Genomic DNA, 20,380 nt, shown 5'->3' on the forward strand with positions numbered 1-20,380 from the left:
ATGGTCCTAGAGAGATGGACTGGTAACTTTGGAGCAAAAGCCCTTCATTAACTCTAATTTTAGTTAATTGCTATGTTCACTATTTAATCAACATGAGAGGACAATTAATCTCAATCTCCTTGCCTAAAGCAGGCCATAAATTCTGGACCAGAAGTAATTTAGCACCCTAGATTTTCATCACCTGACAACATTTTGTCCTTTTACTTCAGAGCTCATTTTGCAAGGTCTTCAGGTCCTAAATTAACTCCTACCAAAGCTAACATACTCTATTCTGTCAAGGGAGATGTCTCCAACACCCAATTTATTACTTTTAAATTCACAATAAAACATGACATAGCCTATCATGATAGACAATTATTTTAAGGTCCAATTAATGTATGCACCAAACTTTAAAAGTAAGTCTGGCCAAAAGAAAGGAGTGTTTCCTAATGTAAAAAATCCACATAAACATTTGTAATCAATTTTCTGAAATTACAGTTTCCAGCCAATATAAGCTGGGTACTGGGTAGTGTAGAAGTTTTCTCTGTAGAAGTCCTGTCACTTTCCATTAATGATGAGTGTCCCCCCATAGCCAAGGGAACACTTGCTGTAGGGACAGGCTGGACTGAGTTCAGAGAAGCTGATGCTTTGTTTCAGAGCCCAGTTTACTCTCAGCTGTAGTCCATAGCCTGGTTCAGAGGCCCTTCAAGCTTTTCAACATCCAAGACAAGAAAAAAAGTCTGAGAGATAAGAATTGCTTTCCACCAACTTAGAGCAATGCTATTCATGCAAGATTCCTACACAAAGACTAATAACTAGGAAAACTGAGACAAGTACTGGCAGCCCTATTTTATATTTTCAGGTATTGAGTCTTTAAGGCTAGAAGGGCACTTCTAGCATGAACCTAGGATGAGCTTCTCAATTCATGAAGCCATTGTCCAATATTCATGGAAACCTCTGAGGCAAGGCCCGAACTCAAGTCTTCAAGCTCTATGTCTACCATACAAAGCCACCTTGGCAATCTCTCTCATGGAACATATTTAGTGCTAGTTTTCTCTGGTCATGGCCAAGTGGTAATCATTGTCCAGTGGAAAGGGTGCTGGGCTGAGAATAAGAAGATCCAGCTCTGGCCCCAGTGCGTGCGTGCGTGCGTGTGTGTGTGTGTGTGATCTTCAAGAAGTCTGGCTTCTTAACTAGGGATTTCTACTTCAGTTTGTCCACCCCACCCCCACAGAACCCCAGATGCTGACTCAGTTCTACAAGCTGCCTCTTTGTGCATCAGGTGCAGTTGGGTTGAAAGGTACTGGAGAGCAGTGCTGGCTACTGCCACTACAAGTCCATGGTCTCCAATCTCAGTGCTGCTCAGAAAATGCTCAACCATCTTTTCATGAATTCTTGAACACTCTTAGCATTTGTCGTTTTGCTTCTGTGCTTTCTATTAGTTCTGGCCTGTCAGATCTCAAGTCACTCTACCCCTTGCTAGTATGCACCAACAATGGTAGTCTTCTTTCAGCTTCTCACACATGCTAGTTTATTCCCTGCCTAATAAGGACTGAATGTTTGTGTCTCCCTAAAACTTAGAAGCCTTAACCCCCAGTGTAACTGTATGAGGAGATGGGGCCTCTGATTAAGTAAGGTTAAATGAAGTCCTAAGGGTGGGGCCCTGGTCTGATTAGATTAGTGTCCTTATCAGAAGATACATCAGAGCTAGTGCATGCTCCTTCCCTGCTCTGATTCCGTTCACCATGCAAACACTGAGGAAAGGCCATGTGAGGGCAAAGCAAGAAAGCAGCTGACCACAGGTCAGGAAGAGAGCCCTCATCAGAAACCTAATTTGCTGGCACCTTGATCAGGGAGTTCTAGACTCCAGAACTGTGAGAAAATAAATTTCTGTTGTTTAAACCACCCACATGGTGGTATTTTGTTATAGCAGCTCAAGTGGACTAATATACTGCCTCAGAGTTTCTGATATATTTTACTTCCTGCCTTCTGGAACCTCGTCTCCCCTCTTCTTCCTTCCTCTGTTCTCTTTCTCTACTTCCTTGCTTCTCCCTATAATTCACCCTCCAACCACTCTAATAAAACAGGTCTCCTCAAGGTCATCAGTATTACCATTTTACGCAAACCAGTGGATGTTCATCATCCTGTTTTACTGGATGGATCCTCTGTCCCATGTGACACTACAGACCCCTCAGTTCCTGAACCTTCTACTTCCTTGGCTTTGATTTCACTACTTTCTCTATGTATTTCTCTAACTACTTCCTCCAGATTTCCTTCCTGAGCTGCCTAAATGCTGGTGTTCCACTTGATTTTGTCCTTGGCCAAACGAGGAGTAGTATTTTCTATATAATATTCTCCTAGGGTTCTCATGGTTTAACTCTAATAATGTGCTGATGACTCCAAAATCTACCTCAGTCTTCTACAGTAGCTTTGTATACCCACATGACTGCTGATCATGTCTACTTGGGTAGTCCACAGGCATTTTAAACTAAAGATATCTACAACACTTATCTTCCTCTGTAAACCAGCCTCTCTTTTTAAATTCTCAATCTCAGTTCATGGTGCTACTCTTTGTCTGAACAAGAAACTTATACTCATTCTGGGCTCTCCCCTCTTCCTTATCCACTGTTATTATTATTTTTTTCAGGTACCAGAGATCAATTAGTCATAATCTCTGGTTCATGACCTCTCTCATTATGTTAAAACCTCTGCAATAACCATATATTCCATGGTTCCTTTTCTTCATCTAGGCAAATATTTACCTTTCCCTCTTTGAAGTGCTTCTTGAGCTGCTTCTGCATGGCAATCAACTTCTTAGACTGCACCCCACTGTAGGCCAACAGCATGCCACCAAACTGCCTCTCAGTAATTTTCCCATCCACAGGGTCATTGCGTTCAAACTGGGGGGAAACACAAAACATGTTTTGGGGTCAAATGAAAAGTATTTTGATATGGAATGTGGAATGATCAACTGTGTTGGATAGCAAAAATAGTTGGTGGCCTGGTACAAGAACATATATATCAATGGAACAGAATAGAGCCCAGATATAAACCCACACATATATGGTCAATTAATATATGACAAGAAGGCAAGATATACAATGGGGAAAAGTCAGTCTCTTCAATAATTGCTGTGGTTAAACTGGACAGCTACATGTGAGAGAATGAAACTGGATTACTCCCTAACACCATACACAGAAGTAAAGTCTAAATGGATAAAAGACCTAATATAAGACATGAAACCATAAAACTCTCATTAGAAAACATAGGCAAAATTTTCTTGAACATAAGTATGAGCAATTTGTTTCTGGACATGTTTCCCTGGGCAAGGGAAACAAAATCAAAATTAAACAAGTGGGACTACATAAAACTTGAAAGCTTCTGTACAGTAAAAGAAACCATCAACAAAACAAAAAGGCAACCTAAGTATGGGAGAATACATTTGTAAATGATATATCCCTTAAGTTGTTAACATTCAAAATATACAAAGAACTAGTATGACTCAACACCAAAAAAACAAATAACAAATTAAAAAATGGGCAGAGGATCAGAATAAGCATTTCTCTAAAGAAGAAATACATATGGCCAATGGGCATATGAAAAGGTGCTCCACATCGTTAATCATCAGGGAAATGTAAATCAAAACCACAATGAGATACCACCTCATACCAGTTCAGAATGGCCGCTACCCAAAAAACAAGACATAACAAGTGTTGGTGAGGATGTGGAGAAAAGGGAACCCTCCTACAGTGTTGATGGGAATGTAAACTGGCACAGCCACTGTGGAAAGCAGTATGGAGGTTCCTCAAAACACTAAAAATAGAAATACCATTTGACTCAGTAATTCCACTCCTAGGAATTTACCCAATGAAAACAAAATCTCTGACTTGAAATGATATATGCACCCCTATTTATTGACACATTATTTACAATAGCCAAGATATGGAAGCAACCGGCATCCATCCATAGATGAATGGATAAAGAAGAGGCATATATATACAGTGTAATATTACTCGGACACGAAAAAGATAGAAATCCTGATATTTGTGACAACTTGGATGGACTTAGAGGGTATTTTTCTAAGTGATCAGTCAGGTGGAGAAAGACAAATACCATATGATTTCACTTACATGCAGAACCTAAAAACAAAACAAAACAGAGCAAAGCAGCAATAAACTCATAGACATTGAGAAGTGACTGGTGGTTACCATGGGGGAGGCACTGGAGTGGATGGATGAAGTAGGTGGAGGGGATAAAGAGGCACAAATCTTTTTTTTTTATTAAGGTATCATTGATATACAATTTTATGATGGTTTCACATAAACAACACTGTGGTTTCAACATTCACCCATATTATCAAGTCCTCACCACCTCCCTCATTGCAGTTACTGTCCATCAGCGTAGTAAGATGCTATAGAGTCACTACTTGTCGTCTCCATGCTGTACTGCCTTCCCTGTGACCTGCCTATATTGTGTTTGTGAATTATCACCTTCTCCCTCCCTCCCCATCCTCCCCAACCCCTCTCCTTTGGTAACCACTAGTCCCATCTCAGTGTCTGTGAGTCTGCTGCTAACAAAATCTTAATCATAATGTAAGTTAGTCAGGAGGATGAGTGTACAGTACAGAGAATATAGTCAATAGTTCTGTAACATCTTTCTATGTCGACAGTAACTACACTAGTTGGGGTGAGCATTTAATAATGTAGATAACTGCTGAATCACTATTTTGTATTCTTGAAAGCAATATAATATTGTAATATTGTATATCAACTATACTTAAATAAAACATATATATATATAATAAATAAAAAAGTAAATAGTTGGTGGCCAAGACTGTAATTTTGAACTACAATTCTTAACAAGATCTGAAAAAAGTAATTGGAAACTGAAGATGTGGGTTCTTATGCCAGCTCTGCCACTAACTATTTATGACTGGGGAAGTCACCAGTTGCTCTGGGCCTCAATTTCCTCATGGATAAAACATAGCTGCCATAACAGTTAAATACCTTATAGAGCAGGAGCATCCTTGTGGGGATAAAAACAATGTTAAAGTTCCATTCAAATTCCTGAGTAATCAAATGATTTCACTCGTTTGTGGAGTATAATAAAGCAAAACTGAAGGAACAAAACAGCAGCAGACTCACAGACTCCAAGAAGGGACTGGGGTTATCAAAGGGGAGCGGGTGGGGAGGGTGAGTGGGGAGGGAGGGAGAATGGGATTAAGGGGCATTATAACCAGCACATGCAATATAGGTTGGTCACAGGGAAGGCAGTACAGCATGGAGAAGACATGTAATGACTGTATAGCATCTTACTACTCTGATGGACAGTGATTGCAATGGGGTCTGGTGGGGGGGTACTTGGTAATATGGGTGAATGTTGAAACCACAATGTTGCTCATGTGAATCCTTTATAAGGTTGTATATCAATGATACCTTAATTTAAAAAAAGTTCCTGAGTAATACTATTGTAGTAAATGCTCTCTGGATCTTCCTACTATGTTCCTGCTACCAAGAGATGACTTAAAAGCTAATTATCAATTTGATCACTTATACATATCCAAGTCAGTAGTAGTAGTTCCTCAATCTGTAATTAATATTATACATTCAGGCCTTTTTAAGGATTTCAGAGATGAGTAATGCATTTTCAAGTGTTCTGCAAAATGGTAATCAGATGTGAGGACATCAATAGAACTTGAATAAAATGTGTAAAGTGTAAGATGCCTTAATTAGATAAGTTTACTTACCACAAAGCTACAGAAAAATCATTAAATGTATTTAAATATGCAGATAGAAAGTTTAAATATAAAGGACCGCCTAACTAATCTAAGTAATATTAGAAAACCAAAATTTTCATTTAAAAACGGAGACAAGAAGAATATCTCAGTACCAACTGCAGTGCTAATGATATTTATAAATGCATAAATAATAAAATGGCTAAAGATGGGCCCAGAAAACAATTAGAAAGCAAAACAATTTGAAGATGGTAAAATGTCCCAGTTTTTATTGGAAAATAAGAGCTACAAGGAAACTTTCAGTTTTTTATATGGCAGGGCATACCTGTTCTCATAGGAGGGGTATACACAGACATAAGGCATTGTTAAGTAAGGTCCTGGCAACAAACATTTCCTGGGTGTCTGTGTAGCATTATGTTAGTCACTATGGTGTACAGGAAAAAAAGAGAAGGTTCAGTTTCTGTCCTTAGGGACTTCACCATCTTAGGGAGATAATACACATGAGACATAAAATAAGTTAATATGTAATCAAGAGTGCAATTCTCTTTCAACTCTCATTTCTTTAGTTAGCTTGGTAAGTTGATAAAACTTAGTTTCCTTGCTGTGTGGGTGAGCAAGACATAAGAACTACATTTTAACAACAGCAGACATTTACTGAACATGCACTATTGACCAGGTACTTCATCCACATATTCCTTCATTTAGTCAGAGTAACAACAATATATAGAGACACATTATCAGCTCCATTTTACAGATGAGAACACTGAGACAACATGAAGTTGCATGTAACAGAGCTGGGATTCAAACAGCCCTCTCTGGACTCAAATACTAATCTCAATATCACACTTTCATTTTTCTAAGCAGTGGAACATATTCATCCTACAGGACAGCACTACATTATTTTGGATAAGTATACAGTGATGGGCTTAAGCATATTTAAGTGAGAAGCAACTATTTCCAAAGAAATCATCATCATCATCAGTATTAAGTGAAGCCTTTTTTTTTAATGGAGCCACTTAATATTTCATGTTTGTCACATCATCACTTTTACAGAGCTGATTAATTTTTGACAATATTAAAAGTTTCCAGGATTCAGTTTAACTCAGATTTATAGTTCAATTTACCATCTTAGAACAAAATGGAGGACTGGTAAGAATTTTGCAAATGGGAATACTTTCTGCAAAGTTTAAATCAGAGTTTCAGTGAAATGTGATAGCCAGGAAAAAGCTGGACATGCATAGTTCATCTACAGGCTTCCTCAAGGCAAGTGAAATGAAGCGGTGGCCCCTGATCTCCAGCCGGGGCTTTAACCATTCAGGGCACTCAGTTTATCCTTATCTGGGGGATCTCACAGCTGTGGAGAAATTCCATCCACCTGAATCAGATGAGTTTTAAGCGTTATCCCACAAGATAGATTTAATGTTGAAATGTTTCTTGTTCATAACGTTGGTGGTGGTGGCGGCTTCTTCAAGGTTTACGAAAGGTCTGTATTTGTCTGTTCTCCAAGGGACATAAAGCTCTCCTCTGTTATGTTTGAAAGACAGATAAGACAATTTCTAGTAGAGAGCCCCAAGTACCAATGTCAATGCTCAAGTTAGCATTTTTACTAATGTTCTTTGAAAACTTAGACTTGCCTTTGGGCAATGGGTTCTAGTATTAATGTTAGTATTTTTATGTGGTTGAAAGGACTTCAGAACTATAAAGTTCAGCTCCCTGAAGTATGGCCCACTTCACAGTTTACTACTTTCACTGTAATTTGATTTTGGGCAACACCTCTTCTTATAGGTTTGTAGGCTCTTCTGAGGCAAGACTGTCTTATTTCTGAGATCTTAAACATGGCTGGAGGAAGCAGGGGAAAGCTGATTCTCTTTACACGTAAAATGCTAATGGAAACCAATATGAACTAATGTGCTATTCAGTCAACATTTATTAATTGAGGACCCACTATGCTAAGGCTAGGGAGCTTTGAGGGCAGCCTCTCAAGGACCTGCACTGGGGCTAAATTTTCCAGGGTAGCAGCTAGACATCATGTGGCTCTAGGGATGAAGTGTGCATTTTAGGCCTACACAATCCTGTGGGTACATGTAATCCCCAAGATCATGAAATAGTCAGAGAAAGACATAAATTATTACAATGTTATCACAATGTAGAATGTTTCTGTCTTGCTTGAAGGTTTCAGCTCTGGGCAAGGTCACTCTGGATTCAGTGAGACTGAGAAATGACAATGGTACATTCTTGGGGTAAAAAGGTTTATATCCAGCTTTATTCTCATGGCAGTAGATTGACCACTAGGATCATGTCTGCATCCAGCAAGTCTGCAAGTTCATAATCCACCTCTGTCTCTGCCTCCAGCAAGAGCACTGGGCAGAACTCTTTATACTGTGACTCAGTCCATAATGGCTCATTGCCGATGGGTGTGGAAACATTAGCCTAGCAATAGGCCAATTACATCATCAAGTAGTTGAGGGTCAGGTGAGGATCCTGGCCATAGGAACTTCCATTTCCCCCACACTTTTAATTGTATATTTGGAAGCAATTCAAATGACTAGCTTATGGCTTACTTAGCCAACTTTTGATAAAGCCTCTGATGTTCCACTTACATGATAATTCAGAAATTCCATTCTATTTGATACTGTGGCATATAACACATGCATTCCAGCCCACCACCCATCATTTGCACTGTTTTTCTGTGTTTAAGAGGAGAGCTGAGCAACCTGGTATTTTCTCTTCTGCAGCCATTGCCACTTTCTCAAATGGATACAAGCTGTTGGCTTCCTGTTGTTCCCTAGGGACCTGCAGGGCAGGCAATGGGGCCAGAGGAGAGGAGCCAAAAAACTGTCTGCAAGATTTTTCCTGGCTTTCTGTCCATATTGTGCCTTATTCCCATCCCTGCCCCTTGTTGAGAAGAAGGGACAGACAGATGGTGTACATATATCTAGATGAAATGGTTTAAGAAATATGGGAAGCCAGGAAGGGAAGAAAACATGTATTATGAACAAAGACCAAAAATAAGATTAGAAAGAGTACAAGAAAAAAGAAATCACTATCTACAAATGGATTTTGATTTATTAAGGACTTTTGCAGCTAATATATTCCAACAAATGTAAAGTTCAACCCTATTCTTTCATAGTTATCTTTCAAGAGATTTTGTCTATCTCCTATAGTAAATCCTGCCCTTACACAAGTATTTCAGAATAATTTTCTTGATAGGCTTTTTCTAGTTTCAGAACCACACAATGCAAGTAATGCGTAGTAATCGCAAGCCACTGAGCTGAATACATACATTTTTCAATTTGACAATATTTGGCTTTTGAGATCTTAACCATGCCACTTCTGCTTCTACCAGGAGTCTCAGAGCAACTGTCTGTTATGCCCATCATAAGGAAAAATGACTACAGGCAAAGCTCTCTACTATAAATCCACCCAGTGTGCATGACATACGCACATCATAGCTTTGAATGTGAAATCTATGTTTCTAAGATTGGCAGGGGACATTGAAGAGTCCCAGGTCAAATTGCTTGAAGCCTGAATTTTCTTGGTATTTAAATATAAGATGCTTCTCCACTGTCAACACTAGCATGGTGGTCATTTGGCTAACTAGTGAGTTGAGGAAGAAGGCTCACAATTTGGGATGGAGACAAAATAGTTCAGTGCCCTCAGCAAGGGCCAAAACAGTCCAGCAGAGTTGGGGACCATGAGATTATAGATTATCAAACTAAGCAGCTAGATTTTTCTACTTCAAATCCAAGGATACTTAAGTTCAGACTAGTGATTAAATCAAGTGACTAAATGATATGAGTACCAATTATATAGTTAGATCAGGAAAAGGTTAGCTTTTCAGTCTAATAGTTAAAACCAGGAAGATATAAGACTGATGCACAAACTTATTAAATAATAACAAACAGGTTGTGTGTATACATTTATTAAAACATCATTGATATACAATCTTATGATGATTTCACATAAACAACACAGTGGTTTCAACATTCACCCATATTATCAAGTCCTCACTGTCTCCAGTTGAGGTCACTGTCTATCAGAGTAGTAAAATGTTATAGAGTCATTATTTGTCTTCTCTGTACATATTGCCTTCCTTGTGATGTGCCTATACTGTGATTGCGAATTATAGTGTCCCTTAATCCCCTTCTCCCTTCCCAACCCCTCCCTTTTGGTAATCACTAGTCCCTTCTTGGTGCCTGTGAGTCTACTGCTATTTTGTTCCTTCAATTTTGCTTTTTTTTAATATTCCACAAATAAGTGGAATCATATGGTATTTGTTTTTCTCTGCCTGGCTTATTTCACTAAGCATAATGCCCTTTAGTTCCATCCATGCTATTGCAAATGGCAGGATTTCTTTTCTTTTTGTGGCTGAATAATATTCCATTCTGTATATGTACCACCTCTTCTTTATCCATTCATTTATTGATGGACACTAGGGTTGCTTCCATATCTTGGCTATTGTAATAGTGCAGTGATAAACATAGGGGTGCATATGTCTTTTTCAAACTGGGCTGCTGCATTCTTAGGGTAAATTCCTAGGAGTGGAATTCCCAGGTCAAATGGTATTTCTATTTTTAGTTTTTTGAGGAACCTCCATATTGCTTTCTGCAACGGTTGAACCAATTTAATTCCCACTAGCAATGTAGGAGAGTTCCCCTTTCTCCGCAGCCTCACCAGCATTTGTTGTTTCTTGTCTTTTGGATATCGGCCACCCTAATTGGTATGAGGTGATATCTCACTGTGATTTTTATTCGCATTTCCCTGATGATTAGCAATGAGGAGGATCTTTTCATGTGCCACAAACGGTTTATTTGACTGAGGTCAGGGAAAAACATTTCAGTTCTAGAACAAAGGGTTTCAAAATTTGATAAGTTTTGGTTGTATTCATGGAAGATACTGTATTAAAGTGACAAAGAACATGTGCTTTAGAATCCATTGAACTGGATCCAAATTCTGGCTTGAATCCATACTTGCTGCTGTGACTTCAGGCTTGGCTTAAGCCTCTGAGGCTTCAAAATCTTTCCACCAAAAAGTGGAGATAATATTTACAACCTCAAAGTGTTGTAAAGATTCAAAGTCATGTAAAAAGATTTCAAAATACATGTAAAAAAAATTAACATAGAGTTTAGTGCACAGTGAGCATTCAATAAATGTATCACCTTGGTATCATTTCTCAGGAAGATAAAGCCTCAATTGATTATTCTGTTCTTAGTAGGTAGTAATTAAGTTCAATCACTATTTGTCGTTTTCATAATTGCTTTTGCCCAGTCTTTGCTTACAGAATACTACATTCGCATTTGAAGAGCAGGAAAAGTAGACACAAATTTTATTTATTATTCAACACATTAAAATAATTTCAAGATTATACTACTTAGACTTGGCTGAAGAAAAACACCAACTTATAAGTCCTATACCGTGGCCATATAGTACCAGACAGAAAACATGCCTAAAGGAGGTACTTGACAAATATGTATTGAGTGAACACACACAGAATTTTCTGAATTAATTTCTGAATTCATTGCTTTTCTGAATTATTGAATTCAGAAAATTAACTCATAACACTCCATCCTACTGTTGAGGGTATTTTTTACCTGAGGCAAGGATTACCTTTCCATTTCTCCTTTAATTATATCTACTTTCATAAAGGTAATCTCTACAAGGATACTCTTGAGAATGTCATTCATTACAGCTAATCAGTAGCATATTTGAGTGTTTCCTACTGCCAGGTGCTATCCTAGGAATTTACCTTAAGTAATTTTCACAATGTTCTATAACAAGCACTATTATCATTCTATTTTATAGACAAGGAAACACAGGCAGAGAGAAGTTAAGTAACTTGCCCACAGTTAATCTGGGGAGAAATTTCTCTCTGGTCTCAGTCAGAAGGGTTGATTTGTACTTATCATAAAGGCACCCTGAATCATGTTTCCCTTTTTATCCTGGTTACTGGAAGCTTATAGTCAAGTTTGTGGCTCACCTCTAATAAGAAAGGAGACTTTACCATTTCTATTTTTCATAATAACTTTACTCCTGGCTTTCTCTTATCTTCTTTCCTCTTTTAGTTTTCTCTTATTTCTTAGCAAGGCTTAATTTACTTTTGTCTCACTGAATGTATTCTTTAAGACTTCAACTACTTTCTTGAACAAGGCAGGTTTTAAAAAATGGTGTGGACAACCTAGGTTGTTTCAGTTTTGGGTTACAATAAATACCACAACTGGGATAAACTATTTCTGTAAATATCTTTTCATTATTATTTTTTGGATTTATTGCTAAAAATGGAATTATGAAATAAAAATCTATAGGCTCTTTAAACTTTTTAAATTAGGAAATATTTGGTATATACAAAATAATATACATAGTAGACAAGTTGTAAAGCACGATAATTAAAAAAAATTCACCATGAACCTACCACTAATCTGAGAGAGGCGGCATTTGCAAAATGGTTTAGCTCAGCCCCGTCTCCCCTTAGAGGTACCCACCACCTAGTTTCTATTGCCTTATTTTAAAAAATTTTAAAACATGTTTGTGCCCATAAACAATATATTGTTTATTTCTTATTTTTGAGCTTTATATGTTATCATACTGAAATTCTTCTTCTGCAATTTGCTTTTTTCAATCAACATTATATTTCTAAGATTTATCCATGTTGATACATTTAAGAGTGCTTCATTCATTTTTACTGTTACAGATTTCTATTGTTTGAAAATACCATTTATTTAATCATTTTCCTGTAAATGGATTATCTGAGTTATTGCCAGCTTTTGTTTTTATGAACAATGCTGTTATGAACATCCTTCCATCAGTGTCCTGCTGAGACAAGAACAAGAGTTCCAAGTCTAGGGTATGTATATAGAAGTGGACCCGCTTGTTTATCAAGATAATATCCAATTATTTTTCCAAAAGAATTCACACCACTATTTTTATCAGCTAACATATAAGAGCTTTCATTGCTTCACATCTTCACCAGCACTTGATATTCTCAGACTTTTTATTTTTTCCCATACTAGTTTGTGTAAAAATGGTAGGTATAAACTCTAGTACTTTTGGTACATACTGTCAAATTAATTTCCAGAAAGATATGTCAACTTATAATTCTAAAGTATATAGGAATACTCATTTCTCAGTACACTGGACAACACCAAGTATCATAAAAAAAAAAATCTATGCTAGAGGAAAAATGTCAACTTATTTTAATTTACATTTCTTTGATTACTAGGGAGGCTGACCATTTTTCTAACGTGTGCTGCCCATTTCTATTTCTTCCTCTGAATTTTGTATGTTCTTCACTTATTTTTTAATAAAAATGCTGATATTTACCTTATTAATTTATCAGATTAAAAGTATTTCCTTTTATTAATATATACAGTGCATTTTTTTGGTCCAGTTTGCCCTTCTTTTATGTTTAAATTTGTATTTTGTACATAAGTTTTAAATCTTTTCATGGTAAAATGAATGCATCTTTTTCTTTGTGAATTGCTACATTGGCTCAAATCTAGATTTATAGTCTCCTCATTTTAAAAACAAGAAACGTAAGTTAAAATATTAAAATATATTCCTCAATTTCAATCAATGAAATGATTAAGAACTCATAACAAAAAGGCAGATCAACTTTGTTATAAAAAGACTTCTACTGTCTGCTGACGTTTTAGTTAGTCTGAATTTTTTTGGAATTTAGACTAAAATGGTGTCATTTAAGTCTAATTTAACCAGATAGTCTCTTTATTGAAGGGATATTCTCAAGTAAATTCAATCCAGTTAACTTCCTTTTTTTTTTTGTTTAAAGATACATAATTGACTATAAGCCATGAAGAAAGTGGGCAAAAATAGTTCGGGTCCAAAGTAAAGAAGGTGTAAAAGCGCTATTATACAACTTGGAAAACATACTTGGTATTCTATCTAATTTCTGCTTTCTATTCTATTCTATTCTATTCTAAATCACAGCACCATGAAAAAACCTGTCTTGCACTATATATTCCTTTGAGATTTGAGGTCCATCATTATTCAGAGTTCAAGGATATTCTTCTTTTTCATGTGAAATCACAAGAGTTTTGCGAACAGAAAGACTATCTATTGGAAAAAAATACAAAACTCCAATTTTAGGATATAAGAACAAAGGACTAACCATAGTAGGAAAGCAAAGTGCTATTTTCTCTCACCTGAGTGTTATTTTGTTTTCCTCTGACTTTATCATTTCTGTAGATAACTCTCTGGGATCTACTGTCTGGTGATAATACAACATATATCCATACTGTTTCTTTTTCCTAGCACTGATAATACACCATTATCAACACAATAAAGGTAAAAAACTATATGACAGATAGAAAGAGAAGAGAAGGACAGACAGAAAAAAAGAAAAGAAAAAGAAAAGTGAGGAAATTAAAAACCAAGTCAAATAACTTTGAAAAGCAATCTTGGGGACAGAGACAAAATTTTCTTCTTGTTACCATTTTCAAATGAGAATATGGGTAATTTCCTCCATTACCATAATGGGAGAAAACTCTCCAAGCCAGTAGATAGTAATCACTGGCAAACGATCAAAATACCAGAACTTGCCTAATAAAGGCAAGGAGAGGGTGTACATTTTTACTGGGCCCCAGCATGATACAAATTAGCTATTTCAATATTCACTATATTCAATATAAACTCCCCAGGCTGTGTTGCTCATGTGCCTAATGCTTTTTTCATAGTTATAAAATATAAACATAAAAGCCTTTCCACAGCAAAGGGAATCCAAACACTTTTAGACATTCTGTATCCAAAGTAGCCTTTCATCAGCTATGAAAGGAATTGGAACAGCTTATGGCTCTAGAGAAAGATTTGTTTTATGCAAAGCATTTGGGTTTTTCTTTACATTAATATTTCCTGCCTGGGATGCTGTCCTCCTTATTTACCTGTATGACCACTGCCCTTTCTTGAACTTAATTTCTTCTTTTTAATTTTTTATTTTTTTATTAAAGTATCATTGATATACACTCTTATTAAGGTTTCACATGAAAAACACTGTGGTTACTACATTCAACCATATTATCAAGTCCCCTCCATACCCCATCGAAGTCACTGTCCATCAGTGTACAAAGATGCCACAGAGTCACTACTCGTCTTCTCTGTGCTACACTGTCTTCCCTATGACCCACCCCACACCATGTGTATCAATCATGATATCCTCAATCTCCTCTCCCTTTTCTCCACCCTCTCCCACCCCTCCCCTTTGGTAACCACAGTCCCTTCTTGGACTCTGTGAGTCTGCTGGTGTTTTGTTCCTTCAGTTTTCCTTCGTTGTTATACTCCACAAATGAGGGAAATCATTTGGTACTTGTCTTTCTCTGCTTGGCTTATTTGACTAATACCCTCTAGCTCCATCCTCCAAGCTACCCTCTAGCTTGCATCCATGTTGCAAATGGTAGGATTTATTTTCTTCTCATGGCTGAATAGTACATAATTGTGTATATGTAGCACATCTTCTTTAACCACTGATATACTGATGGACCCTTAGGTTGCTTCCATATCTTGGCTATTGTAAATAGTGCTGTAATAAACATAGGGGTGCATACATCTCTTTGAATCTGAGATCTTGCTTTCTTTGGGTAAATTCCTAGGAGAGGAATTCCTGGGTCAAATGGTAATTCTATGTTGAGTTTTTTGAGGAACCTCCATATTGCTTTCCACAATGGTTGAACTAGCTTACATTCCCAACAGCACTGTAGGAGGGTTCCCCTTTCTCCACATCCTCACCAGCACTTGTTGTTCCTAGTCTTTTCGATGTTGGCCATCCTAACTGGTGTGAGGTGATATCTCATTGTGGTTTCGATTCACATTTCCCTGATAATTAGCGATGTGGAGCATCTTTTCATGTGCCTGTTGGCCATCTAAATTTCTTCTTTGGAGAACTGTTGGTTCATATCTTCTGCCCATTTTTTAATTGGGTTATTTGTTTTTTGGGTGTTGAGGCATGTGAGTTCTTTATATATTTTGGAGGTTAACTCTTTGTTGGATATGTCATTCACAAATATATTCTCCCATACTGTAGGATGCCTTTTTGTTCTACAGATGGTGTCCATTGCTGTACAGTAGCTCTTTAGTTTGATGTAGTCCCATTTGTTCATTTTTGCTTTTGTTTCCCTTGCCTGAGGAGATGCGTTCAGGAAAAAGTTGCTCATGTTTATATTCAAGAGATTTTTGCCTATGTTTTCTTCTAAGAGTTTTATGGCTTCATGACTTACATTCAGGTCTTTGATCCATTTCGAGTTTACTTTTGTGTATCGAGTTAGGTAGTAATCCAGGTTCATTCTCTTGAATGTAGTTGTCGAGTTTTACCAACACCAATTATTGAAGAGGCTGTCATTTCCCCATTGTATTCCATGGCTCCTTTATCATATATTATTAATTGACCATATATGCTTGGCTTTATATCTGGGCTCTTCCATTGGTCTATGGGTCTGTTCTTGTGCCAGTACCAAATTGTCTTGATTACTGTGGCTTTGTAGTAGAGTTTCAATCTGCAGATTGCTTTAGGCAGGATGGCCATTTTGACAATATTAATTCTTCCAATCCATAAGCATAGGATGTATTTCCATTTACTGGTATCTTTAATTTTTCTCATGAGTATCTTACAGTTTTCAGGGTATTGGTCTTTCATGTCCTTAGTTAGGTTTATTCCTAGGTATTTTATTCTTTCTGATGTAATTGTGAATGCAATTGTTTTCTGGTTTCTCTTTCTGCTACTTCATCATTAGTGTACAGGAATGCAACAGATTTCTGTGTATTGATTTTGTATCCTCCAATTTTTGTGAATTCAGTTATTAGTTCTAGTGTTTCGGGGTGGATTCTTCAGGGATTTTTATGTACAATATCATGTCATCTGCAAATAGTGACAATTTAACTTCTTCCTTACCAATCTGGATGCCTTTTTGCCTTTGTGTTGTTTGATTGCCATGACTAGGACCTCCAGTACTATGTTGAATAATAGTGGGAGAGTGGGCATCCTTGTCTTGTTCCCGTTCTTAAAGGAAAAGCTTTCAGCTTCTCGCTGTTAAGTATGATGTTGGCTGTGGGTTTGTCAGATCTGCCTTTATTATGTTGAGGTACTTGCCCTCTATACCCATTTTGTTTGAGAGTTATTATCATGAATGGATGTTGAATTTTGTCAAATGCTTTTTCAGCATCTCTGATCATGTGGTTTTTGTCCTTCTTTTTGTTGATGTGGTGTATGATGTTGATGGATTTTCAAATACTGTACCATTCTTGCATCCCTGGAATAAATCCTACACTTGATTATGATGAATGATCTTTTTGATGTATTTTTAAATTTGGTTTACTGATATTTTGTTCAGTATTTTTGCATCTATGTTCATGAGGGATATTGGTCTTTAATTTTTATGTGTGTGTGGTGTCTTTGCCTGGTTTGGTATTAGAGTGATGCTGGCCTCACAGAATGAGTTTGGAAGTATTCCCTCCTTTTCTACTTTTTGGAAAACTTTAAGGAGGATGGGTATTAGGTCTTCACTAAATGTTTGATAAAATTCAGTGGTGAAGAAATCTGGTCCAGGAATTTTATTCTTAGGTAGTTTTTTGATTACCAATTCAATTTCATTGCTGGTAATTGGTCTGTTCAGATTTTCTGTTTTTTCCTGGCTCAGCCTTGGCAGGTTGCATTTTTCTATAAAGTTGTCCATTTCTTCTAAGTTATCCAGTTTGCATATAATTTTTTATAGTATTTTCTCATAATTCTTTGTATTTCTGATTCTGTTTATGTGTGTAGACTCTATTTTTTTCTTGATAATTCTGAGTAGGGGTTTATCTATTTTGTTCATTTTCTTGAAGAAGCAGCTCCTGCTTTTGTTGATTTTTTCTATTGTTTTATTCTTCTAGATTTTATTTATGTCTGCTCTAATTTTTATTATGTCCCTCCTTCAACTGACTTTGGGCCTCATTTGTAGTTCTTTTTCTAGTTTCATTAATTGTTAGTTTAGACTGTTCATATGGGATTCTTCTTCTTTTCTGAGGTAAGCCTGTATTGTAATATACTTCCTCTTATCATGGCCTTCACTGTGTCCCACAGATTTTGTGGTGTTGAGTTATTGTTGTTATTTGTCTCCATATATTGCTTGACCTCTGTTTTTATATGGTCATTGTTCCATTGATTATTTAGGAGCATGTTGTTAAGCCTCCATGTGTTTGTGGGCTTTTTTGTATTCTTTATGTAATTTATTTCTAGTTTCATACCTTTATGGTCTGGGAAGCTGGTTGGTACAATTTCAATCTTTATGAATTTTCTGAGGCTCTTTTTGTGGCCTAGAATATGATCTATTCTTGAAAATGTTCCATGTGCACTTGAGAAGAACGTGTATCCTGCTGCTTTTGGATGGAGTGTTCTGTAGATGTCTCTTAGGTCCACCTGTTCTAATATGTTGTACAGTGCCTCTGTCTCCTTACTTATTTTCTGTGTGGTTGATCTGTCCTTTGGAGTGAGTGGAGTGTTGAAGTCTCCTAAAATGAATACACTGCATTTTATTTTCCCTTTTAATTATGTTATTATTTGTTTCACATATGTAGGTCCTCATATGTTGGGTGCACAGACATTTATAATGGTTATATCAGTCTTGTTGGACTGACTCTTTTATCATTATGTAATGTCCTTCTTTGGACTCTTATTATTTTATTTGTTTTGAAGTCTGTTTTGTCTGATACAAGTACTGTAACTCCTGCTTTTTTCCCCTTATTAGTTGCATGAAATATCTTTTCTGTCCCTTCACTTTTAGTCTTTGGGTTTGAAGTGAGTCTCTTATAGGCAGCATATAGACTGTCTTGTTTTTTAACCATTCGGTGACTCTGTCTTTTGATTGGTACATTCAGACCATTTACATTTAGGGTGATTATCGATAGCTATGTACTTATTGCCACTGCAGGCTTTAGATTTGTGGTTACCAAAGTTCAAGGGTAACTTCCTTACTATTTAACAGTCTAACTTAACTCACTTAGTATGCTATTACAAACATACTTTAAAGGTTCTTTTTTTTCTCAACTTTTATATATTAGGTATCATTTTCTATACTCTTTGCCTATCCCTTGACTGACTTTGGGGGTAGTTGATTTGATTTGGGATCTGCTTAGTAATTAGTTGGTCTACTTTCTTTACTGTGGTTTTAGTTCATCTGGTGACAGCTATTTAGTCTTAGGAACACTTCCATCTAGAGCAGTCTGTCCAAAATACACTGTAGAGATGGTTTGTGGGAAGTAAATTCTCTCAGCTTTTGCTTATCTGGAAATTGTTTAAGCCCTCCTTCAAATTTAAATGAAAATCTTTCTGGGTAGAGTATTCTTGGTTCAAGTCCCTTCTGCTTTATTGCATTAAATATATCATGCCACTCCCTTCTGGCCTGTAAGGTTTCTGCTGAGAAGTCTGATGATAGCTGGATGGGTTTTCCTTTGTAGGTGATCTTTTCTCTCTCTCTGGTTGCTTTTAATATTCTGTCCTTATCCTTGATCTTTGCCATTTTAATTATTATACGTCTTGTTGTTGTCTTCCTTGGATCCCTTGTGTTGGGAGATCTGTGCACCTCCATGGCCTGAGAGACTATCTCCTTCCCTAGAATGGGTAGTTTTCAGCAATTACCTCCTCAAAGACACTTTCTATCCTTTTTCTCTGTCTTCTTCTTCTGGTTCCCCTATAATGCAAATATTGTTCCATTTGGATTGGTCATGCAGTTCTCATAATATTCTTTCTTTCCTAAAGATCCTTTTTTCTCTCTGTGCTTCGGCTTCTTTGTATTCCTGTTCTCTAGTTTCTATTTCACTTACCATTTCCTCTACTTCATCTAATCTGCTTTTAAATAATTTCATTGTATGTTTTATTTCAGATACTGAATTCTTCAATGTTTGTATCTCATTCCTGAATTTCTCTCTGAGTTCTTAAATATTTTTCTGTAGCTCCATGAACATGTTTATGATTTTTATTTTGAAATCTCTTTCAGGAAGATTGGTAAGTTCAGTTTCACTTGGCCTGCTTTCTGGTGTTTGTGGGATTTTGGTTTGAACCAGGTTTCCCTTACATTTCATATTTGTAGGTGGTGTCCTCTAGTGCTCAGATGCTCTACTCTCTGGAGCTGCTCAACCCCTGGAGCGATGGAAGGGTTTGCAGGCAAGTCGCATTGGTGCCTGTTGGGAAGAAAGTGCTGTTTCTTGCTTCTCCGCTGCAGTGCCTGTTTCCACTGCTAGCACCCGTGTGCTGAGCACATAGGTAGAAGCCTCTATGCTTTGCACTTTTAGCTGCTATAGCAGGGTCTCCCTCTAGCTGGCCTGGCACAATGGTGAGGTCATCTGGTTTTTGAGCTGGTGCCGGCTGGGAGAAAGGTGCAGCAGGCTGCAAATCATGGTGGGGGGCCTTGGAGCTGCATAGCTAGCCAGGCAGATGGAGTGCTTGAAGCTCCTGAAAGTTCCCAACCTGCTGGGCAGAGTGTGCCCGGACAATTTTGTCCACCTATCCTTTCTCCTGAGCAGCAAGCTCCATGAAATCCTTGGCCCTTTGGCAGCCCTCTCACTGTTAGGAAGTCTCTCAGACTGCCTGCCTTTTTGGTCCTTGAGCTGCCAATTGTGGATATGTGTTTTCCAGAAGCCATTGGAATCTCCATCTCTCCAAGTATTCTGCCTGTCTTAGCTTTCCAACCCCAC

General features: G+C 37.2%; 1 protein-coding gene across 3 annotated transcripts in view; it reads right to left on the reverse strand.

The window, feature by feature from the left end:
* Positions 1-20,380, reverse strand: part of MICU1 (mitochondrial calcium uptake 1) — a 235,937-nt gene that overhangs the window by 38,292 nt on the left and 177,265 nt on the right. For all 3 annotated transcript variants that reach the window (XR_008998935.1, XM_036928847.2, XM_057505964.1), the window contains one exon: positions 2,742-2,879. Coding sequence is in view for 2 of the 3 variants with exons in the window: in XM_036928847.2 (XP_036784742.1) it covers positions 2,742-2,879 (138 nt within the window). In the remaining variant the exon portion in view is untranslated. The remainder of the gene's footprint in view (positions 1-2,741; positions 2,880-20,380) is intronic.

This window comes from Manis pentadactyla, chromosome 8 (genome assembly GCF_030020395.1).
Source record: "Manis pentadactyla isolate mManPen7 chromosome 8, mManPen7.hap1, whole genome shotgun sequence".
Taxonomy (NCBI): domain Eukaryota; kingdom Metazoa; phylum Chordata; class Mammalia; order Pholidota; family Manidae; genus Manis; species Manis pentadactyla.